A 24,996-nucleotide genomic window follows, 5' to 3' on the forward strand; every position below is an offset into this window, starting at 1 on the left:
CAGACTATCCTCGAGTACATTTTAGAGGTGTTTCACTTGTAAAATCGGCGTGGGATCTTCTCTGGGACTGAGTGCACTTTGAATTGGCTGGTCAGTGAATCGCCCATACAGAATGACAGTGAAAGCAAAAAGCCTCTTTTGTTAGCAGCATAGCTGGAGAGAGCTAGCAGGATTTCTCATTCAAAACAATGTGCCATCAAATAAAAGCCTCCCGTTCAAAAGCCTGAAGAGTTTGTTTCACTGGCATCAGAAAACGCATGTTTCAAACCAGTCATTTTTACCTGTTGGTAAAGTGAAAGATGAAAGACCCCCGCACACCCCCTTGTTGTATTGTAACAGACTGATTCATGTCTGGATCTCTCTTACCTCATTCGGCCACTTTCCCAGGTTACAATGTCGCACAAACACAAAGAACTACACCATAAACGGGCAACAAGAACTCCGTCTTGAATCGAGATACTGCTGCTTTAGCGAGATGATTCAAACGAATGAAGTGTTTTACATTATGGTAAACGGCTGGTTTTGCTGGCTAGCTCTCGCCATTTTGGTTTCCCGCTGAGCGGCGAGTGCATTGTGGGACGCGCTCGCGCTCCGCACGGACTCATTTTCCCTCACAAATTTGAAAAAGCGTTAGTGGGAGGATGTTTACCTCACTCACACCGTCACTTAACTCTGCGCTTCTTTGCCTAATACACTTCCGCGTCAATGTTTTGATTTAACAGTGACAAAAAGTCAAAACTTTTGTTTTGGTCAATGACAAATAAGTCAGCGATTATAAAAAGGCATATTTTAAAATATAACAAGTTTTAAGCTCTATATATATATATATATATATATATATATATTAATATTGGTTTCATGCTTAAAAAAAAAAAAAAATAGATTTAGAGAAATTTAAATGTCAAGCGGGATAACCATGAATTAAAAAGCACTAAAATAATTTGCACACATAGCCTACAGTGCAAGTAAATCATTAGACCTATTTTTTGAGGTTTTATAAACATATTTTTTAAAATATAAAAATTCATGATAAAATGTAAACATTCATGATATATTTAAAAATTTGAGCTATGAATATTTAGATGTTTTATTTAAGGTGAAGTCCCAGTTTTAATGTTTTCCATTAAAGGGATAGTTCACCCAAAAATGAAAATTGTGTCATTTACTCACCCTCAGGTTGTTCCAAAACTGTACACATTTCTTTGTTCTGTTGAACACAAAAGAAGATATTTTGGAGAATGTGGGTATGTGGTTTATACCAAGACATTTTGGTTAAAGGTGGACTCAGCAGAATTTCAAAAACACTGTTTGGAAGTTAGTTGGGCCGACACCAACAACAAACGTCTAACCAATCAGCATTAGGGGGTGTATGACGGTCGAGGAGAGAGAACAAGCAAGAGGGAGATTTGAAAATAAGAAAAAAAAAAAAACTGCAGAACAAGAGATGGGACACAATACAAAAGAGCTCAAAAGAATATCATTGGAATGAAGGTTTATGACTGGGCAAGCGCTTTAGGACCCGTGCTTATATTAGAAAAGCTTTCCAGCGCTGGAGAGAGCTAAGAGGGAAGGCCCGAAAACAGACGTGGAGGATGCTTTGATCCCGCTTCTCATGTGAGTAACACGTTTTTGATTGTCTGGAGCTGCTGTGCTGCTGGCGACTAGCAACGAACACTTTGTATTTACTCTTGTGTACAGTACGCTCATTTTTTTGTGCTTCCTTGTCGTTTGTTCATCAACTGCGCTTTATTTTTTTGTGAAGCGTTTTGTTGTGCATCAGCTGTGATAAACAGACATCCACTCGCATTGCGTGTGTAACAGTGGCCAGAATAGTGAGAGTTGAGCATGTAAACAACTGCACACTGACAACCGCTAGAGAATTCTGTGTTTAGCATCATTGTTAGTGCACTCGCCTCCCAGTACGCCGGGTGATCGGGCCGGGGTTTAAGACCGACTCAGAGCAGGGTGGTTAGGATTGGAGGGTGAGTTTTGGAGGCGGAGCAATGAAGAGAGGGGTAGGTTTGTTTGGGTTGATTTCAAATATCAACAATGTCCAAAAGAGTTGTTCAAAATCTACTTACCGCACCTTTAAGTCCCACAAAAATATTAAAATTAGCCTACTTTTAATTCATTTTGAAAGTGTTGTGTATTCAAGTTATCTGATATTAACTGCATTTTATTGTAATTTGGAATATAAAAAAACCAACAACAAAAAATTAACATCATGTCAATGACTCTTTCATATTGAACAATTTAACTTAATTCTATATGGTTTATACATTTGACTTAAGTCCAGGAGCTTCACATTTCCTTTTTAATCACTCATTGAAAAATTGCTAATTGAAATATTATTCAGTGTAAGAAATACCAACATTTTTGTTACTGTTTTGGCTGTAATATTGACTAAAAGGCAACATTTAATATGTTTATAAACTAAAACCCTAAAAAATAATAATAAAAAAAAGGCTAACATGCAATATAGAACCACCAGCTTTCTTAAAAACATGCATGGTAACAGATGACAATCTTATTGCTTATTTGCAAAGATATTACAATACGGAGGGTCCAGGCTGTGTGTCATTAATCAACAGCCTGGAGAGATGAAAGAAGATGAAAGAGGCATAGGGCTGCTTGAACTGATTTTGCAAATTAGATTTTTATGAATAAAAATATTTTGGACCTGTAAAGACAGTTCATAAACAACTTTTAATATGAACTTTTACATACAGCACTGCACCATTGTATGCAAGTGCTGTGCCGAGCTGTTGGATGTAGAGTTACATTTATGCACCTCTATGGTGGCCTCACCATTGAGGCCGAGCTTCGCATGCCAGGAATACAAATGGTGCATTGTTCTAGGCTGTTATGCTACCATGCTTTTGATAAAAGTTATCAAAATAATCTTTACATTGGGCAGTTTTAAAAACTTTTTGAAAGCAGATAAATAATGAACTTGTTTCTAATGTGCCTTTTCAATTTAAAATGATTAATTTAGTCATGTATTCATTTTAAAACATAAACTGAATATGTGTATTAATGTGTCGATCTAAAAAGTGATATATTTATTTCCATTTTATGTTTGAATTATTAAATTGATAAATTATTCATTTTATTTAAGAGTCACTCCTAGTCCTCCTTAGTGGTGTGAACCAGCTCTGGTCAAAGGTCTCTAAATGAATCATTCTCAAGGCTTAAGCTTGTCAAAGCTGGATATAGAAAAGGGCAAAGTCTGGGTCAGCCTTCAAATGCGACCTTCGAAGGATGCAGCCTCTGAATTGGGATGCAGCCTTTATGAATAGTGTGGGAGTGGCATTGGTTAGTTGTCACAATGAGTGAGCACGCTAAATCTTGACCCTCCATAGAATCACCTGTTTTTTTTTGTTTTGTTTTTAAAGCGACGCTTGACTGCTGAGGGATTTGAAATGTTGTAAAAGCAACAGATAAACAGATAAACTGCCATATGTAGCTCTCTAACAGTCATACAGAGATAAAGCACAATAAAAACAATGTTGTTCCAAAAAAAATGCATGCAGTTTTGTTTTTTAACCACTAGAGGGCCATAGTGTAACTTTAATTAACCCTGGGGCCATGGTGGATTACTCAGTTATCTGGATTTTACTGTTGACAATTTGACATGATCAAGGATTATGTTCTTCGAAGCTCATCCCGGAGTTGCTGTCATAGCAGCTATTCCATTAGCTCAAACCGGCTCGGGAGCAGGCTTATTTCATGTACACAGGATTAGATTGCATCTTTTTAAGCAGAGGCGATACTGTGCAAGCCACTGCTACTTTCTTACAAGAGTACCCTGTTGAACCAGGGACAATAATAATTTAAAATAATAATAATAACTTAAAAATTAAATTGAAAATAATATTATAATGTTAGACACAGACAGTTTTTCTCAAGAGAGATTTATTCGTGAGGGACATGATGTACAGTTAGTCTATGCCGTGCATTAATTTGAATAACTATTATAACGTAGTAAAAAATGCTCTCTACTGTGCAATTAGAAAAATGTTTTCGACCCTTAAGAAAATGTTATTAATCACGTCACATTACAAATCTGCTTCACAGGTAAAATTAAATGAATTGCTAATTACAACATTGAAATAAAGATGTAAAGCCTGTACAAATACTAGAAATCATGAAATATTGGAAATAATTGGAAATTATTGGGAATCATGTACACTGTAAAAAAGAATTGTTGGTTAAATTAAAAAAGTAAGTTACCTGGTTGCCTTTAAAATTTTGAGTTCATTGAAATTAAAAATTTGAGTTAATACAATGAAGGTGATTGGTTTTTATCAACAGAAACTCAAAATATTATGTTATCTGAACCACGTTAATTATTAAAGTTGATTTGACAAAAGAAAAAATGTTGTGATCATAAACATTTTTTACAGTGATAGCAAACGGTACATATTTCATTTATCTATTATAACTTTTATGTCATTTTGGTCGCTTGGCTGTTTAGAAAGGTCCAGAAGTTTTTCGTCAGGTGTGCGATGTTCTTTTTTAATATGATGTCATTACGTTGCTGTCTTGCCGCCAGCCAATCACTGCTGACCATGGTTTCGAGTATTGATTTCCAATGAACACACCATAGCGCAGTAAAAATACATTCAAGATAACAAAAACAAATCTGAAATAGTTTACAAAAATGCCACCACAAACTTAAAGCAAGCCAAACGTTGTCCTAAAATAATATAAAGCCTCAGATCTAGATTTTCATTAGCTAACTTTCGGGCTCAGACCAATATATACAGTAGGCTAATAACAAGAAACAATATATAGACGTGCAAAGACATTAATTGTACATGTTTACGTATTGCAAGTTGTATTTTTAGCATTTATGACTGTTGGGTGTTTGAATTTTAATGATACCTCCAAAATGTATTATATGCCTGGTGTTCAATAGAGGGCGCCAGTAAACATGACGCACGCACAGGCAGCTCGCTCAAGAAAAAAGCACTAGCCTTACATTAGGTCGGCAGAAATTGTGTACGCCTGCGTCCTTGACATGCTGCTGTCTCGCTTCTTTAAAACAGCTGCACTTGAAAGTGTTAGCCGCTGGATACCAACCCTGACGAATCGAATAACATGAATTCTTAACATAACGCACACATTTACACAGTACCCTTCGGGCAGTCTAATAATATGCGCGGATATCGGCTGGCAGTGAGCACCGTACGCGTCACGTAAACTTGAAGTTCGCTGGAGATTATTTCATTTTCTTATTCGCCATATGGAGACTCTGCTCTAGATATCCCCCAGTCTTTGAGATGATCCATTTCTGCAATGGCGAGGGGTCTGTTTTCACGGGCCTGCCTTTCAAAGACTTACCACTTTCAGGTAACAATCCTTTTGCAAATTTATACAGTATTTTTAGGCTGAAATACTATTATCTCAGCGAACGCTTGGTGAGAATGAATTTTCGCAGTAGTCTGGATGAGATCCTTTAAGGTAGAGATAATTTTTTCTTATCTTTAATTTATATATTTTGTTTTTAACGAGGTAAAATCGTAGCGCAGCTGCTGCTCTATCTGCTTTGACTCTGTCAGCTCTTGATCAGCGACCGTTGTGACAGTAACTCTCGATTTTGAACACGGGACAGCAGTTGCAAAATATGTTTTTACGTCAGAGACATATGGTTAGGGAATTCTTACTTCATATTTATGGAAATAATTTCTCCATTTACCCTTGAGAGGACCGGGTTGCCATGAGCTGCTCTGCTGTGAGATTAATCCCCTTCACTGGACGAAGTTAAAACGGTCTGTGTGGTGCCATATCAGCCTGTATAACTCCACAACAGGACTAAGGAGCTTAAACAAGCCAGGCTTACAGCACACATGTGCAGCGTTTGTATGTAAACGGCTTGTGAATAATTATTTATGGTTCATATGTAAACTAGATGTATTCATATAAACATTTAAAATAGCAAACTATATATGAAAGCAATTAGTTCACATGGTCAAATGGCTTTAAAATGGTGGAATTATTGGAATGACAGATGCAAAGATTATTACTTTTTGTGAAAAATACAGTAACAATTGACCCATATACACCGATCAGGCATAACATTATGACCACTGACAGGTGAAGTGAATAACACTGATTATCTCTTCATCATGACACCTGTTAGTGGGTGGAATATACAGGTGCTGGTCATATAATTAGAATATCATCAAAAAGTTCATTTTTTTATTATAAATTATTTTTAAAAATGAAACTTTCATATATTCTAGATTCCCTACATGTAAAGTAAAACATTTCAAAAGTTTTTTTTTTAAATTTTGATGATTAGAGCGTACAGCTCATGAAAGTCCAAAATCCAGTATTTCAAAATATTAGAATATTTCCTAAGATCAATCAAAAAATGGATTTGCAAAACAGAAAAGTTCAAGTTCTTTAAAGTATGTTCTTTTGTGCACTCAATACTTGATCGGCAGGACATATTACAGCAAATGACTTGCTCCTAGCACAAATTACAGCATCAGTGAAGTGTGGCATGGAAGTGATCAGCCTGTGGCACTGCTAAGGCACTATTGAGCCTTCAGATCATCTGTATATTGTTGGATCGACTGTTTCTCATCTTTCTCTTGAAAATATCCCATAGATTCAGGTCAGGCATATTGGCTGGCCAATAAAGCACAGTAATATCATGCTCAGCAAACCACTTGGAAGTGGTTTTTGCACTGTGGGCAGGTGCTAAAGTCCTGCTGGAAAAGGAAATTAGCATCTCCATAAAGCTTGTCAGCAGATGGAAGCATAAAGTGCTCCAAAATCTCCTGGAAGATGGCTGCATTGACTTTGCACTTGATAAAACACAATGGACCAACACCAGCAGACGTCACGGCCCCCCCAAATCATTATTGACTTCAGAAACTTCACACTAGACTTCAAGCAGCTTGGATTCTGTGCCTCTCCAGTCTTCCTTCAGACTCTGGGACCATGATTTCAACATGAAATGCAAAATTTACTTTTATCTGAAAAGAGGACTTTCGACCACTGTTCACTGTCCAGTTCTTTTTCTCCTTAGCCCAGGTAAGATGCTTCTGACGTTGTCTCTGGTTCAGAAGTGGCTTGGTAGTCCTTTTCCTGAAGATGTCTGAGTGTGGTGACTCTTGATGCGCTGACTCCGGCTTCATTCTACCCATTGTGAAGCTCTCCCAAGTGTTTGAATCGGCTTTACTTGACAGTATTCTCAAGTTTGCGGTCATCCCTGTTGCTTGTGCACCTTTGCCTACCCAATTTCTTCCTTCCAGTCAACTTTGCATTTAATATGCTTTGATATTTCACTCTGTAAACAGCCACCCCATTCAGTAATGACCTTCTGTGACTTACTCTCTTTGTGGAGGGTGTCAATGATTGTCTCCTGGACCATTGCCAAGTCAGCAGTCTTCCCCATTAGTGTGGTTTCAAAGAACAAAAGATACCCGGAATTTATACTGTAGGGATGGTCATTTAATGAAACTCAAATGTAAATATTCTAATATTTTGAGATACTGGATTTTGGACTTTCATTAGCTGTACGCTTTAATCAACAAATTTAAAAAAAAAAAACCTTTTGAAATGTTTTACTTTACATGTAGGGAATCTAGAATATATGAAAGTTTCATTTTTTAAAATAATTTACAATAAAAAAATGAACTTTTTCACGATATTCTAATTATATGACCAGCACCTGTATATGGCAGCAAGTGAACATTTTGTCCTGAAAGTTGATGTGTTAGAAGCAGGAAAAATGGGCAAGCATAAGGATTTGAGCGAGTTTGACAAGGGCCAAATTGTGATGGTCTAGTCAACTGGGCCAGGGCATCTCCAAAACTGCAGCTCTTGTGGGGTGTTCCCGGTCTGCAGTGGTCAGTATCTATCAAAAGTGGTCCAAGGAAGGAACAGTGGTGAACCGACGACAGGATCATGGGCGGCCAAGGCTCATTGATGCACGTGGGGAGCGAAGCAACAGACGAGCTACTGTAGCTCAAATTGCTCAAGAAGTTAATGCTGGTTCTGATAGAAAGGTGTCAGAATACACAGTGCATATCAGTTTGTTGCGTATGGGGCTGCATAGCCGCAGACTGGTCAGGGTGACCATGCTGACCCCGTCCACTGGACCACAGAGCAATGGAAGAAGGTGGCCTGGTCTGATGAATCATGTTTTCTTTTACATCACGTGGATGGCCAGGTGCGTGTGCATCGCTTACCTGGGGAACACATGCCACCAGGATGCACTATGGGAAGAAGGCAAGCCGGCGGAGGTAGTGTGATGCTTTGGGCAATGTTCTGCTGGGAAACCTTGGGTCCTGCCATCCATGTGGAAGTTACTTTGACACGACCCACCTACCTAAGCATTGTTGCAGATCATGTACTGTACACCCTTTCATGGCTGTGGCCTCTTTCAGCAGGATAATGCGCCCTGCCACAAAGCAAAAATGGATCAGGAATGGTTTGAGGAGCACAACAACGAGTTTGAGGTGTTGACTTGGCCTCCAAATTCCCCAGATCTCAATCCAATCGAGCATCTGTGGGATCATGTATTAAACAAACAAGTCTGTTCCATGGAGGCCCCACCTCGCAACTTATAGGACTTAAAGGATCTGCTGCTAACATCTTGGTGCCAGATACCACAGCACACCTTCAGGGGTCTAGTGGAGTCCATGCCTCGATGGGTCAGGGCTGTTTTGGCAGCAAAAGGGGGACCAACACAATATTAGGAAGGTGGTCATAATGTTATGCCTGATCGGTGTATTCATTTTGGAGTTAAAATATTAATTATCAATTTTGATATTTTGAGGTTATTATTAAACACAATATAATAAAAGTTATTGTAGACTCAGAACCATGTGCTCTGCAAATGCTCAGTGAGTATTTGTCTGGAATTTGGGTTACATTTTATGAAATGCAGTCCATCTAGTTTGTTTAGCAGGCTGTCATTTCAAACCATTGTACACAATCTTTTTTTTGTATGATCTTTTCCTTATTTTTAATCTTTGTTCTTTGCAGATTTTGTGTTTTTGGTATAACATTAATCCTTTTAAAAGTGTTTTTAAAGGGATAGTTCACCCAAAAATGAAAAGTGTCCCACAATTTACTCACCCTGAAGCCATCCTAGGTGTATATGAATTTCTTTTTTCAGCCAAACACAATTAGAGTTATATTAGAAAATATCCTGGCTCTTGCAAGCTTTATAATGGGTGTGAATGGTACCTTAGATTTTGAAGACCAAAAAGCCCGCCCATCCATCCATCCATCCAAAATGTAATCCATATGGCTCCAGAGGGTTAATAAAGGCCTTCTGAAGTGAAGCGATTGTTTTTGTAAGAAAAATATCCATATTTATAACTTTTTAAACTGTAATCACTGGCTTCCGGACATATGTGAGTCTAGTTCCGGCGGAAGAGTGCATTTTTCTTGTTGGGGGGGGGTTCAACATCGTTATGTCTGTCAGCCATTGACCAGTTTACAAGATACAAATACAGGTTTGCTCCCGCACATACGCCATTATGTGACAGGAAGCTCGTGCTCCAGACTGCCATGAATGCGCTCAGGAACGTTTGCAGAGGCTGTGGATTACAGGTAGTTATGGTGTAAATAATGTTCAGTTTCTTGCACTGACCGATCCTTTCGCTTTATAAGACGTCAATATATTGTCAGGAGCCACGGGTATTAATTTTGTTTCGCCTGTAATATGTTTTTTTTTTTTTTACCCTCAAAGTGTCGGTAGCCATTGACTTGCATTATATGAATCACCAAGGACCACGGTTTCAGCTAAAAATCTTCTTTACATTTCTACTGAAGAAAAAAGTCACCTACATCTTGGATAGCCTGAGGGTGAGTAAATTAAAAGCAAATTTTCATTTTTTTGGGTGAACTATCCCTTTAAGGGCATCTTAAAGCTCACAGCAGACTGGCGGTTGGAGGGATGTGGTTAGGGATATTCCCAAGAGAAGGAACACCATTCCTATGGGGAAGCAAATTTTTCAGAAATTTGACTAAAGATTACGAAGACAAACAAGATTTTCTGTGGATTAACTTGCGCAGATTAATTATTCACCACAAGACTATGCGTACTAACAAAGTAAATAGAGTTGATTTAAATTGATTCTAAATTTGAAGAATCTGATAAATGGACAATCTTTATATGTTTAATAATAATGTCCTCAACATAAAAATTAATTCAAGGGGTCATATCCTTAATAATAACTTTATTTCTGACAGTGCTTACAATGATGAATGTTGTATCGCACAACTGAAGTGAATTTACGTGAAAGTAGAGTTTCTCGTGACACTTCACAGCTGTACTAAAAACAAGAAAATTGAGGTGTGTGTGTTCGAGTGAATTACATCAGAAGGAATAAGCAGCATGATGAATTGACTTGAGCTCTGTGCTGACAGTGCCAGAGCTGGTGCTTCCATGCGGGAATGCTGACTCTAGTCTGGAAAGCAGCAGGCCGTTCGGCAGAAAGATTCATGAAAACACATTAGGAACAAGGAGCATGTGGGATCAGATTCTTCTGGTGTTGATGGTGTGATGGACCACTAGATATGTTTACATGGACCCTAATCCGATTGTAATCGGATTACTAGCAGAGTTGGAAAAAAAAGTTACATGTAACTATGTCAATCGGAATGAATTGGCCAAATAAGATTAATTTCATTTGGATTGTAAGGGGTGGTTTAAACCTTTTCTAATCCGATCGAAAGGACATGTAAACACTTGATCAGATTGAAACCCTGAAACTGGAAAATACTGCACATGTGCAATAACTTTGAAATGGCAAAATGACAAATGACATGTAGAATGAGCTGTTGTTGTTGTTGAATGAAGTGTCATAAATGACTGTTGTGTCATTCTAAAATTCTCCTTCAACTCATCTTCTGTGAAGTGGAGCAGGACAACGTCCCACCAGTCCTTGTTTGGGACTCATCCACAGACGCCTTGTTGTGGGCATGGGAGGGGGCGTTTTTACTGCTTGATAAATATAGGCAGCATGGCACAACGGTTCATGTGCTCGTCGTCTCCTAACTGCAACCTGAAATAGATAAATGGGTCCATGACATGACATATTTTTGTGTCCAAGTGCATTATTTCCTCTTAAAATGATTTTTATAAATTCATGACACATATCACTTTATTCTATAAAGCCTGTTTAGTTTGAATTCATTTTTAGCATATTTAAATAATACATATTATTTTATGTTTTGTTGTCTTAAACCCCCAAAATGTCAGGTGGTGCAACTGTCCGAACAAATGAACAGACAAGAAAACTGTTTAAAATGGTGTCTGAACTAAAGACTATGGCATCATTTTAGGTTTGAAACCTTTCATTAACAAATTTTATAAATATCAGTAGTTTTAAGGCTGTTGAGATAATTGAAAAACTTTTGTCTGGCAATTTTACTGTCAGGATGGCAGTGGCACAACTGCAAACAAGGCACTTTTATTATGAATTGACAAGGTAATAAAAGTAAACATAACCCGTCACATTAGCGTTTATGTAAACACTGCGTTCGGATTCATCAGTCGGAATGAATTCAATTAACTTGAAAAAATTATATATACAGGATATTCAACAAGAAAATAAAATGTACACCAGGAGATGATTTTATCCATTGGGAATTGATTAGAGGGTGTGGGTTTTTTGTTGTTGTTGTTGTGGGTTTTTTTTTTTTTTTTTTTTAAGAAAAAGAAACCAAGTCTGAATGCAAGTTTGAAGTCACTTATTGGGGACTATTTTCCTCCTGAAACACCAGAGGTTTTCTGGACATTGGCGGCAGGTCAGATTAACCTTTGATTAACATATGTCAGGTTAACAATAACAATACAGATTAACATATGTCTAAGTTTATGTAACATTTGGCAAGTCTTGGCAAGATTTTAGAAAAGCTGCATAACCTAAAGTAGCCTAAATGCCCATTCACATCAAGAACAATTACTATAAATATAACTATATTAGTGTCCACACCAGTAGACAAAAATGTTCTGTTTATCAAGCATGTGCTTGTGCCGCTTCAGAAGCTTTTAAAAAATTCGGGTGAATTCTGATTGGTTGTCATTGTGTTTATTCTTCATCAGCTGGGAAAAAAATGTTTCTGAATGTGATTCCAACACTATCATTCTTCTTTGCTATTATGATAATATCGTAAATGTTATCGTCCTTGTTGTGATTGGACCAACATGAAACGAATAAAGTCGGCATGAAATGGTAGTTGCAGTAGTCTTTTCTTCCCTGTTGTGACGTATATCCGAGTGAAACGCGTCTGGAATGAGTAAAAAGTGTAAGGCGGGACTTGATAATATCCTTCAGGAATTGATTGGATCGTAGGAATTTGGGTGTTGTTAACTGAATGGAGGCAGTTCTGAATGCCAGTTTGCAGTCAGTTGTGTAGGATATTTAGGCCCACCCTCCTCCGAGACTCAAATGAATAGAACAGACATTGTTTTGAGGGGGATGTTAATGTTTTTTATTAAAGATTATGAGTGCATTATTTTTATTAATTAATTTATTTTTAAATGTGCACGGATAAATCATAAACTGCAACATTATGTAAAAAAAATAAGAACTGTCCATTTTGATTTCATGGTGACTTTAAAACAAGGCTATTTAACAACAGCCTGCACAACACGTGATGTCATCTGACAAGGAAAGTTGCTTCAGAGCAAGTTATCACATTTCGATGAAAGATTACTTTAACCTCAGTGTTTTATTACATTGGCATAGCTTTTGGGTGACAAATGCACATCAAATTTAAAATAAAAATCCACATTCAAGGTGCATTTGAATTTTAGGTGTGCGTAGGGCAGTGGCGCACGAGATGCAGTGATGAAGTAAGACGAGTTGTTGTTAGTCAAAGTTTTTGTTAGTCTATCCAGTTGAATCCACTTGATGAGGCACTGCTGCGTTGTTCATTCAAAACACTGCAAAAATAGAGAAGCTCAATGCAGTTACATCAAAAGATCTTGGTTACGTCAAAACTACAACCAAGCCGTTTACAGAATACATTTTCTGCACTGCTTTTCCATTGTTTTCTACATAAACAAGCGCTAGACGGACATCTTTGACCATTGCATACTAGGGCTGGGAGAAACAAAAACGATTCACCCAACTATCGCATTTCTTTTGTTTATTCCAGAATTGATATTAATTCAAATTAAATTACTTTATTTTAGTCCTTGCTTATAGACGAGGTGGACAGATGTTACCCACTTTTGTTCCAACAGAGGGCGAAATGTGTTATTATCTATGCGTGTCACGTGACTCATTATCCCTCTCAAGCGGACGTGAGAAAGTGATGTGAAACTACCCAGCGCTTCAAAGAAAGCAAAACGCTTCACAAAGTCAATTGCAGTGTTTCCCATACATTGATTTATTTGTGGCGGCCTACCACAATATCAACATTGACCGCCACAAATAGATTTAAACTGTTCCAAAAACGGTTCTGGTGGGATGTGTGGGAGAAGCGCTGTATCCGTTAATGTCTCACTATCATATACAGTCTGTATAAATGTATGATTCAACTTTTCCCCATGATCTAGTGTTGAAAAACAAAACAAAGAAAAATCGCAATACATTGCAATATCGAATCACAATACTTGTAGAATCGCAATTCTTAAAAATCGCAATACATATGTTGTATGCTGTTTTGTTCATAATTGTTAATGCAATTTATGAAATTATATTTGATTTTTAAACGTTAGTTTAAACATTGTGCACTTTATTTAATTTATTTAATGTGGTGCATTAATATTTTGCTCATTGCGCCCTCTTGTGAAATCAGGATACAAGCCAAAAGCTTTTTTCCCCTAACTGAAATTATGCCTTTTGAATTAGAATATAATTCGAATATTAGTAATTTTCAAGTATAGATTTCAAATTGAGTTTAAGCCATTTTGACAGCCCTAAGTACTCTGGAATTTCAATGCTAGCAATTATCTTTACCCTCACTATTTTAATGAAAGTATAGTCTAGTATAGGATGGGACCCTTTATTTTTGAAAACGTGAGCATAGATAGCATGAACGTTAATTTTGAAAACGAAAGGTTTGTCTTAAAGTGTTCTCCTCAGCATTGTGTCTCTGGCAGACTGGCTTTGTATAGGGCTGTCAGATTGATTTCTGAAAATGGGCCCAGGGCTACATTTATGTGTGAAATAACTTCTCCTGAGATAATTGTTCAGGGCTGAAGCTGCTTGTAAGCCAAAGCAGTTAATTAAGCCATTTCAGCACCCAGACAGCAGTTTGCTGAACTTCTTTTCACACTGAATAGTGCATGCGAAGGTTTAGCGGAAACGCCATACATAGTAATACATAGAGGAAACGCTATACATAGTAATGTGGAGGTTTGGGCTGGTCGCAGACTCGCAGATTTGCGGCTCTATGCTTGGACACCACCCTCATAGTCCTCAGTGACCTATCTACTCCATTAAAACACAGACTAGCGTGATTTGGCAGCAAGGAGCCTAGTCTGAAACAAGCTCCATTGAGACATATGTACGGGGAATCTGGCATTTTCCTCAGTTTATTTCCACACATTCATCTCGTCATAATTATACACATCTGGATGGAGTTTTTCCTGGAGATTTTCCTGGACTTCTTTTGTACAAGTTCATGTGCTGAACATGATTGCTGCTTTTCAAAAGGATTTGAAGCTATGTAGCAACTTCTCAGCCATGAAACAGGATGTTTGTAAAGTGACGCTACAGGTTGTTTAATACAAAGGGAGGGGGAAGGGAGGCTTTCACAGTGTCTGAACTTTATTAGATGACCTACTTTTGCTGTTGACTCTCATAATAAGGAGAAAACTGTTTTGTGTGTGGTATTAGAGGGGAGGCATTCCAGAAAGCAGGTTATGCAACATACCTGGTTTACAGATAAGTATGTGGATAAACTCAAAAACTGAGTTAAAGGATTAGTTCACTTTGAAATGAAAATTAGCCCAACCTTTACTCACCCTCAAGCCATCCTAGGTGTATATGACTTTATTCTTTCTGACGAAGACAATCGGAGAAATATTAATAAATATCCTGATGCATCCAAGCTTTATAATGGCAGTGGTAGGGTTCAATGAGTATGAGCTGAACAAAGTGCTTCCAACCACATCTATCCATCATAAACGTGTACTCCACATGGCTCCGGAGTGTTATTAAGGGACTTCTAAACGGAAGCGATGCGTTTATGTAAAAAAAATCCATATTTATATAAGTTATGAAGTCGAATATCGAGCTTCCACCAGACCGCCTTCCGTATTCAACGTACGCAGAAAGTGTAAACCTCTTGCAGTTCACAAAGCTTACGCTACGTCATGCACCTTCCCTATTAAACTTACGGAAAAAGTGTAATTGATGCGACGGCAGTTTACACTTTCTTCGTAACTTGTATACGGACGGCGGTCTGGCGGTAGCCCGATATTTGACTTCATAACTTGTTAAATATGATATTTATTTTACACAAACGCATCATTTCGCTTCAGAAGGTCTTTATTATCACTCCAGAGCCGTGTGGACACGTTTATGATGGATGGATGTGGATGGAAGCACTTTGTTCAGCTCATACTCACTGAATCCTATCACTGCCATTATAAAGCTCGGATGCATCAGGATATTTATTAATATTTCTGCAATTATGTTCATCAGAAATAAGAAAGTCATATACACCTAGGATGGCTTGAGGGTGAGTAAAGGTTGGGCTAATTTTCATTTATTTCAAAGTGAACTAATCCTTTAACTTTCAGGCTATGCAAGTAGCCATAGCAACTTACTCTATGAACATAACCTGCTCTGGACCAGATTATGTTACAGGGTTAGTTTACTTTAGAGGTATTCAGAGCCCTTTTCATGCCTTATTGATGAGTGATTTTGCATACATATGTGATGTCACAATAAATGTGGAAGTAAAATGGCTAAACATAAACACTTGTACAGCCATATCTTTGCAAGCATAGACTGTTTTTTTTTACTTAAGTCAATCATTTTTTAACTAATATACAGGTGCATCTCAATAAATTAGAATATCATGAAAAAGTTATTTTTTTTCTGTAATTTAATTCAAAAAGTAAAACTTAAATATATTCTAGATTTATTAGACATATAGTAAAATATTTCCAGACTTTTTTGTTTTCATTTTGATGATTACAGCTTGCTGCTCATCAAAATCAAAAAATCAGTATCTCAAATTATTAGAATATTTAATTTCAAGTTCTATTAAATTACCATTCTCAGGGTATAAATACTGGGTTTAGGTCAGTAATCCCAACAGCAGTCATGGGGAAGTCTGCTGACTTGACAGTTGTCCAGAAGACGATCATCAAGACCCTCTACAATGAGGGTAAGCCACAGAGGGTCATTGCTGAAAGAGCTGGCTGTTCGCAGAGTTCTGTGCCAAAGCATATTCATGGAAAGTTGACTGGAAGGAAAAAGTGTGGTAGGAAAAGGTGTACAAGTGAAAGGAATGTCCACAGGCTTGAGAAGATTGTCAGGCGAAGACGTCTTCAGGAAACGGGCTACAACTGTCACATTCCGCGTACCAAGCCACTTCTGAACCAAAGACAACGTCAGAAGTGTCTTACCTGGGCTAAGGAGAAAAAGAACTGGACTGTTGCTCAGTGGTCCAAAGTCCTCTTTTCAGATGAAAGTACATTTTGCATTTCAAAATGCATTTTGCAAATTTGCATTCAAAATTGCATTTGGAAATCAAGGTCCCAGAGTCTGGAGGAAGAGTGGAGAGGCACAGAAACCATGTTGCTTGAAGTCCAGTGTGAATTTTCCACAGTCAGTGATGATTTGGGCTGCCATGTCATCTGCTGGTGTTGGTCCACTGTGTTTTCTGAAGTCCACAGTCAACGCATCCATCTACCAGGAAATTTTAGAGCACTTCATGCTTCCTTCTGCTGACAAGCTTTATGGAGATGCTGATTTCATTTTCCAGCAAGATTTGGCACCTGCCCACACTGCCAAAGGTACCAAAAGCTGGTTCAATGACCATGGTGTTACTGTGCTTGATTGGCCAGCACACTCGCCTGACCTGAACCCCATAGAGAATCTATGGGGTATTGTCAAGAGGAAGATGAGAGACACCAGACCCAACAATGCAGATGACCTGAAGGGCGCTATCAAAGCAACCTGGGCTTCCATTACACCTGAGCAGTGCCACAGGCTGATCGCCTCCATGCCGCGCCACATTGATGCAGTAATTCATGCAAAAGGAGGCCCAACCAAGTATTGAGTGCATAGAAATGAACATACTTTTCAGAAGCCTGACATTTGTTTAAAATATCCTTTTTTTTTATTGATCTTTTAAAGTATTCTAATTTATTGAGATAGTGAATTGGTGGGTTTTTGTTAAATGTGAGCCAAAATCATCACTATTAAAAGAACCAAAGACTTAAAGTACTTCAGTCTGTGTGCAGTGAATTTATTTAATACACGAGTTCCACAATTTTAGTTGAATTACTGAAATAAATGAACTTTTCCACGACATTCTAATTTATTGGGATGCACCTGTATTTAGCCTATCATCAAACAAACAGTATAATTCTTGTTCACAGTAATAAAAAACTGATTAACGATTAAAATACAAGATTAACAAAATGATTGGACCCAGTAGGTGGCGATATGCAATAAGAACGTAAATTGACATTAAACAAAAGTATGGCACCTTCTTCTTAGTGCTCGTTTCCATGGTGTGACTGTGCTGAATTCAGTGCTCTGTTGTGCTTTCACTATGATCATACTGTGGGTTGAATGAACTTACTCCCGGTCTTGTTTTTAGAACCGGCATACACAGAGTATGCAAGGTTTGGTTTAATGAACCGAAAGTTCAGAGTATATGTGATGCTAAGTTAACCTTGGTTTCTGGAATACCCCCAGATATCAGAAATACCAAGTCCTGTCGGATCCATATAGCTCAGAGCATGTACTCTGAGTTTGGGTCACTTCAAATCGCTTTCCCAAAATTGTAATGAAAAGCACTTATAAAATGGCAAGTTTGACGTGCTGCAACAGCGCTTCGGCAAACCCAGTTTGAGTCCCGGCTTGTGTTCCTTTCCCGATCCCATCTCCTATCCCTCGCTTCCTGTCTCAAACTGTCTTATTTTAACAATTTAAAGATTAAAAAATAAGAAATGTTAAGTCCTAGCTTAAAATGATGCGAGGACTGTATTGTCTGGATCTTCAATCATCATGTGAGAGTAATTATGAGAGGTTGAATGATATACGAGTCACAAGGGAGAACATTTCAGACAAACCTAATTTGGACTTTCAAAGACTGAGTTCTTCTGGGAAACTAACCTGTGATTATGTCTGAAGGAAACCAGTATTTATCTACCAGCTTCATTGCAGTTTTCTCCTATAAAGAGTGACTGGGATTTCTGAGTTATGGAAGGAAATAAAATCTGAGCTTGCTGTTGTATTACAGAAGCAGTACCTCAAGCCCACATAATGTGTCTTCGACTACTTCATGAGTCACATTCTTAAAGCTGAAGTGTGTAATAATTTCTGTGCCACTAGTAGCACCAAACAGAATTGCAAAAGTAATATTGGTCGACAGGTAGTCGTCCCAAACTCACACCATTGGTTGAGTCAGTGTTGCTGTGCTGGGCCAATAAAACAAAGCAATTCATTTCTCGCATTTTAAACACATTTAGTGTCTTATTTTAAGAGCAGTCTTAGATCATGAATAGGTATTAACTATAATTGTCTGTAATCATTTCACTATACTTCCAGATCTGCTTTAATAGCACCTCCTTGTGGAATCTCCAAACAGCAGATGCACAGAGTTTAGACTTTGTGCTGAGAATAGATGTCTCAAACGTCTAAAGCAATGAATTATTACTAACAAAAAGAAAACATTAAGCTTTGCCCCACTTCATTTACATGGACCTCCAGTACATACACCTACAGTTTGCATGTATACACCCACAGATATCAAAAGTGAAAGTGACGTGTAGCCAAGTATGCTGTCCCATACTCGGAATTTGTGCTCTGCATTTCATCCATCCAAGTGCACACACACAGCAGTGAGTATTGAACACACACACACACCTGGAGCAGTGGGCAGCCATTTTTGCTACAGCACCCGGGGAGCGATTTGGGGTTAAGTGCCTTGCTCAAGGGCAGTTGTGGGTAATGCGAGTGGAATATGCTAGTAATATGCATGCTAATAAGCAACTAGTTAAAAGACCCTAAAATAAAGTGTTACCATCCAGCACTGAACTGGGACTTTACAAAGCATTCATCACCGAAATCCCGGGAACAAACAAATATACGTGCACAACAGCCCCTGAATTGGGACACAGCCATTGTTGAAAAATCTCTCGGCTTCTGTATCCCGACCGAAGCTCGTTGATGGGTGTGCTCTTGCTCTGGGTGATGTGTGTGTGCACGCTTATCAGGGAGAAGTGCCTATACAAGGAATTCCGCCCTTTATTACGTGATGAAGGGCCATACTCGAAAAAAATTCCGAAACGTCCACAACCGGAAGTAGTATTTTTTTGGCACAGAAATACTCCATCATACATCCAAAAATAATATTGCTAGCATTGAAATAGCATTCCCCCCAATGTTGTTTTGTTGTTTTGTTCTGAATACTGTTAAATTTAAAGGATTTGTTGAGTGAGGGGAAATAAAATGCATGTTTATAATGTTTGGAAACATTTTGTTTTATTTATCAATATTTTACATTATTTTTGAATGTAATAATAAAATGCGAATGATACACTGATGCAATTTATTTATTTTTTTCTCTCAACAACTTACGTTTGACCTGGTACGACTACTCAAGTGCAACTTATTTTCTGGAAAATGCTGTATTATTGAAATGTACATATTTACATATGGGGAGCATTTGCGCCAATAAAACAAGCATATTGTGTTCATTACTCCTACCCACATTAACTTTTAACTGGGTTTAATCACTGCTATACTTATGGGGGCTCCTTTTCAGCCCCTTAAGGGGTCCGTGGCCCCAAAAAGTTTGAGAACCCCTGCTCTACATAGTGATGCCCCCTGAAGCCTTTTACTTTAAGCTGCTGTAAAACTTGATTAGCCCAAAGTGACATGGTAAAGCTTTGGTGACGTAGTAACCACAGCCTTTTCATTTCATGGCATAAAGAGCTTCATGCAGGTCTTTTTGTAGTTCAAAATCCTTGTGTGCAAGAGAACCAACAAAAACACCCTCTAGTCTGGGGTTTCTGTCACACTTAATTAAATTAAGGACTTTATTAAAATTAGTTATTTTAGCAGGTGAGTATTGTCTTTGCTTTAGTTAAGTGTGATCAAATTGTGGCTGTACGTACTTCCTGACCCATTGGCTGGTAGTTAGAAAATAAATGGTTTGTGGACTGTTGATAGTCGTATTTCTTTGGACTTGTTGTAGCAGGATGTTTTTTGTTGGTGCTGTATGACATGTATTGACGTATGTATTCAGCCTCTTTTTGAAATTTGACAGTAATAAACTACAAGTAAATATTTGACTTTTCGTGTTCAGTCAGGATTTGAGTTTACTTTGAGCATGGACTGTGTTAAAGTTCAGAGACCCAGGCTTATGTTTACTTTCTTCTTCTGTTCCCTCAGGTTCGCCTGTCCTATACTCGAGTGAAGTATCTCTTTCTCACATGGCTTGCTGTATTTGTGGGCAGTTGGGTTGTGTATGTGCAATACTCTACTTACACTGAGCTGTGCAGAGGACGAGAATGCAAGAGCATCATTGTGAGTACGGCCCTCTGTGACAATTGCATTCATTTCAGTTTCACTTGAGTATAGCCTGATACATCTTGATGAATATTGGATATTTAATTGACTATATGCACGGAGCGTTCTTTAGAACTTCTGCAATAATATAAGCCAGCTTCAAAACTTCCAGTGAAATATCACTTGCTGGTGTGTAGGTATCTTCAATATCCTGAGGTAGCTTTAACAGCATCAATAAATTCAGTTAAACCATCAGTTTCACACTTCGTGTGGGGGAAAAAAAAAAAAAGCGTCAAAAATTAAATATTTATTGTGCACTTTAGTTAAATTCATTGAATAAAATGTGAGTTTTCACAATTGTGCCAAAATCATTGAGCTTGTGCTGCACTGACTGACAGCCACTGTGATTACAAAGGGAAAGCGCAGCGCTCGCTTTCTGTATTATTCGTTCACAAGAAAAGTTATTGTTTTTCATGCAATTTTTTTTTTTGTTCTTCATACTTCACATTGACAATGTATTTTTAAACCTAGTCATTTTATAATGTTTAATATTTAAGCGAAACTAAGTGAAAAACTATTACAGGAAATGGCTAATATATACGCAAATAAATGCTACTCTGCCGCCACCGGCTGGTTAAAGTGGTAATTAATGTCTTTTTTTATTTTTAAATAAGTGTTTTCTATCAAATGTTGGATTTCCTACATTTTGAATCGTTCGGTTTTACAAATGGGGACAATCTCAGAGGGATGAACAAATAATTTTTGTGGTCATCACATTAAAAATAATATTTGAAGTGCTGGAAAAAATGTGTGTGCATGTCACAGCATTTCTTAAACGGTCCCAATAGCTTCTTCTTTATTGCAATCAATAAAACTGGTTTATTGGCAAATTAGGTAAATGTGATAACTGCATTAAAATATGAATACAACATTAAAAAGTCAACCACTGATGATTTTGTGTCTATGTACAGCGAGTACAGAATGATCAGCTAACAGTTCACCGGAAATGCCCAAGCTGGCATAACGCCAACCAGGAAGTAACCGTGCATATAGTCAACTGTGCAGCTAATTTCACTTATTTTCACATTTAGATTACATTTGCCATCACAATACTGTACAGCCTAAATTCATGTGTAGCATTTAAAATTATTGATTTTAGTTTTAATGTCTTATTGTCTATTAAATTAAATAATTATTCACTGAAAAATGTCTCCAGCTTAGCTCTTGAATCTCATGCACTTTTTTGGATATGGTGGAAAAAATATGAAGAGAAGGTTTTTGCTTGTCATGTGACTGGTCATAATATTTGAATATGTGCATGTGTATGAGATTTGAGAGGTATTTTTGTATCCGACACACAAAAAGCTATTGTATGTCTGCATAAGACTTACAGCACATAAGTCATATTATGGTACTTTTGTGGTGCTTTTATGTTCTTTTTTTAAAGCTTCACAGCCCCTGCTCACCATCCACTACCATTGTATTTAAAAAAGCAGCTTAAAAATTCTGCAAAACATCTTTTGTGTTCTATGGAAGAAAGAATGTCATATGAGTTTGATATAACATAAATTATTGCAAATTTTGGGTGAACTATCCCTTTAAGCCTTAAATGAGATGCAAAAAACATCCATATACTACTCAACCCCCAGCACCTTGTAATGTAGTGAAAATGTTTCTCCTGTATTTAAGCCATTACACATCTTCTTATTGAAATGCTTCCACTTGTATGACAGAATATCACTTAGATGCTTATTGAAATGGAGCTTCCTTTTCCAACAGTGTGACAAATACAGCAAAGGTATCATTGATGGATCTGCCTGTAGCAGCCTGTGTGAAGAAAGCTCACTATACTTTGGAAGGTGCCTCTCCACCAAGCCAAACAATCAGGTATGACACAATAAGGCTACATCCACATTAAACTCTTCTTTCATTTCAAAACTCCATCCACACTAGTGTTTTTAAGCATTTTTTAAGTTTCTAGTCCACACTGATATATCTGAAAATTGCTTAAATCTCTTTGCTGCGCATGCAAAAAAGCTCATTGAGGTGATATTGAGAGACCGGACATCATAATATTCTCATGCTATTCTTCTGGCATGATCACTTTATTAGGTTGCACTCAATCACCGTTCCATATATGGTATCCATAATGTGGCCAGCGTTTTCCACACGTTTTTAGGCACAACGTGAATGGCCCCTAAAACGTAACTGTTGTCATGTTTTTCTGAAGCACAGCAACTGAGTAAATATTTTTTCATTTTTACAAGGAATATGATGTGAAGATAACAAAGTTACATTTATCTTTAGCAATACTGTGAAAGTGAAAAGCAAGCACAATGCCAGTACAATATTTGGGTACAATATGCGTTGCATGGCTAAATATGCGTCATCGTTTTCGAATACCTCAGTTTTCACTGTCGATACCACAACAAGAAAATGCCGTTTTCATAATTATCCACTTCGGAGAGATTCTTTAAAAAGATAAATTTTCATTGGACAAAAACGGCATCTCAGTGTGGAGAGAAAAGGCGAAAACATGGAGAACAAAGGCATTTTTAAATTTATCAGGAAGCCATACTCACTATAGGCCCTAAAATTGGGGTGTCCAGTCCTGCTCCTGAAGGGCCACCTTCCAGCAGAGTCTAGCATTATGCTGCCTTCACGTGCTATAGGAAGTATCGTGTATACGACTAAAAAAAAATGGACATGAACGGCCTCTCAAATCATATTTACCACTGGGAAGCACGGGATAATTTTGATTCCCGGGTTAGGCGGGCCATAAACTTTAAACATTGCGGAGGGGAGAATGATTGCAGATGACTTGGTATTATTCTTATTTTTATTATATATTTATATATTCACCTTGTATTGTCATTAAAGTAGTGCATATTTATATACATGAATAATCATTTGAAGCATAATGTATGTTTTATACACAGCGAAAATAGCCTGTATTTGACCAAAATTCCATAATTGTCAGCAAGCTGACTATCTAAATAGTGTGGTGAATGTTTATATGGTCAAATGTCAATGAATGGGATGCTGAATATCATTTTGGCTTTAATAAGATTTTCCCAATAAATAGGCAAGAATAAACCTGGTGTCCTCCATGATTTCTGTTCTTTCCGACATTAAAACATTTGAATGCGACAAGCTCATAATCACGACTTCAGAAGTGGGAAGTAGGAAATTTCCGATAGCACGTGAAGGCAACATAATTAAACACACCTGAACCAGCTAATCAAGGTCTTCAGGATCGCTAAAAACTCCCAGGCAGGTGTGTTGGAACTAAACTCTGCAGGAAGGAGGCCCTCCAGGAGCAGATTTGGACACCTCTACTCTAAAAACCACATACAGGTGCTGGTCATATAATTAGAATATCATCAAAAAGTTTATTTATTTCACTAATTCCATTCAAAAAGTGAAACTTGTATATTATATTCATTCATTACACACAGACTGATATATTTCAAATGTTTATTTCTTTTAATTTTGATGATTATAACTGACAACTAAGGAAAATCCCAAATTCAGTATCTCAGAAAATTAGAATATTACTTAAGACCAATACAAAGAAAGGATTTTTAGAAATCTTGGCCAACTGAAAAGTATGAACATGAAAAGTATGAGCATGTACAGCACTCAATACTTAGTTGGGGCTCCTTTTGCCTGAATTACTGCAGCAATGCGGCGTGGCATGGAGTCGATCAGTCTGTGGCACTGCTCAGGTGTTATAAGAGCCCAGGTTGCTCTGATAGTGGCCTTCAGCTCTTCTGCATTGTTGGGTCTGGCATATCGCATCTTCCTTTTCACAATACCCCATAGATTTTCTATGGGGTTAAGGTCAGGCGAGTTTTCTGGCCAATTAAGAACAGGGATACCATGGTCCTTAAACCAGGTACTGGTAGCTTTGGCACTGTGTGCAGGTGCCAAGTCCTGTTGGAAAATGAAATCTGCATCTCCATAAAGTTGGTCAGTAGCAGGAAGCATGAAGTGCTCTAAAACTTCCTGGTATACGGCTGCGTTGACCTTGGACCTCAAAAACCACAGTGGACCAACACCAGCAGATGACATGGCACCCCAAACCATCACTGACTGTGGAAACTTTACACTGGACCTCAAGCAACGTGGATTGTGTGCCTTTCCTCTCTTCCTCCAGACTCTGGGACCCTGATTTCCAAAGGAAATGCAAAATTTACTTTCATCAGAGAACATAACTTTGGACCACTCAGCAGCAGTCCAGTCCTTTTTGTTTTTAGCCCAGGCGAGACGCTTCTGACGCTGTCTGTTGTTCAAGAGTGGCTTGACA

At 37.8% G+C, this 24,996-nt stretch overlaps 2 protein-coding genes across 6 annotated transcripts in view; one reads left to right on the forward strand and one right to left on the reverse strand.

Annotated features, from left to right (window-relative positions):
• Positions 1–6,126, reverse strand: part of mtf2 (metal response element binding transcription factor 2) — an 18,458-nt gene extending 12,332 nt beyond the window's left edge. For 2 of the 4 annotated variants that reach the window (XM_051914202.1, XM_051914185.1), the window contains exon 1: positions 367–640. Coding sequence is in view for 3 of the 4 variants with exons in the window: in XM_051914185.1 (XP_051770145.1) it covers positions 367–371 (5 nt within the window). In the remaining variant the exon portion in view is untranslated. Of the gene's footprint in view, positions 1–366; positions 641–5,701 lie in introns of those variants that run through there. The other 2 variants (XM_051914175.1, XM_051914196.1) reach the window with 2 other exon arrangements.
• dipk1aa (divergent protein kinase domain 1Aa) overlaps positions 4,815–24,996 on the forward strand; it is a 25,118-nt gene continuing 4,936 nt past the window's right edge. Inside the window, exons 1-4 of one of the 2 annotated variants that reach the window (XM_051914224.1) lie at positions 6,281–9,579; positions 9,719–9,834; positions 20,571–20,705; positions 22,467–22,574. In XM_051914224.1, coding sequence (XP_051770184.1) covers positions 9,745–9,834; positions 20,571–20,705; positions 22,467–22,574 — 333 coding nt within the window. In that variant the 5' untranslated portion in view covers positions 6,281–9,579; positions 9,719–9,744. Of the gene's footprint in view, positions 5,356–6,280; positions 9,580–9,718; positions 9,835–20,570; positions 20,706–22,466; positions 22,575–24,996 lie in introns of those variants that run through there. The other variant, XM_051914233.1, reaches the window with a different exon arrangement.

Source organism: Ctenopharyngodon idella, chromosome 2, assembly GCF_019924925.1.
Source record: "Ctenopharyngodon idella isolate HZGC_01 chromosome 2, HZGC01, whole genome shotgun sequence".
Taxonomy (NCBI): Eukaryota; Metazoa; Chordata; class Actinopteri; order Cypriniformes; family Xenocyprididae; genus Ctenopharyngodon; species Ctenopharyngodon idella.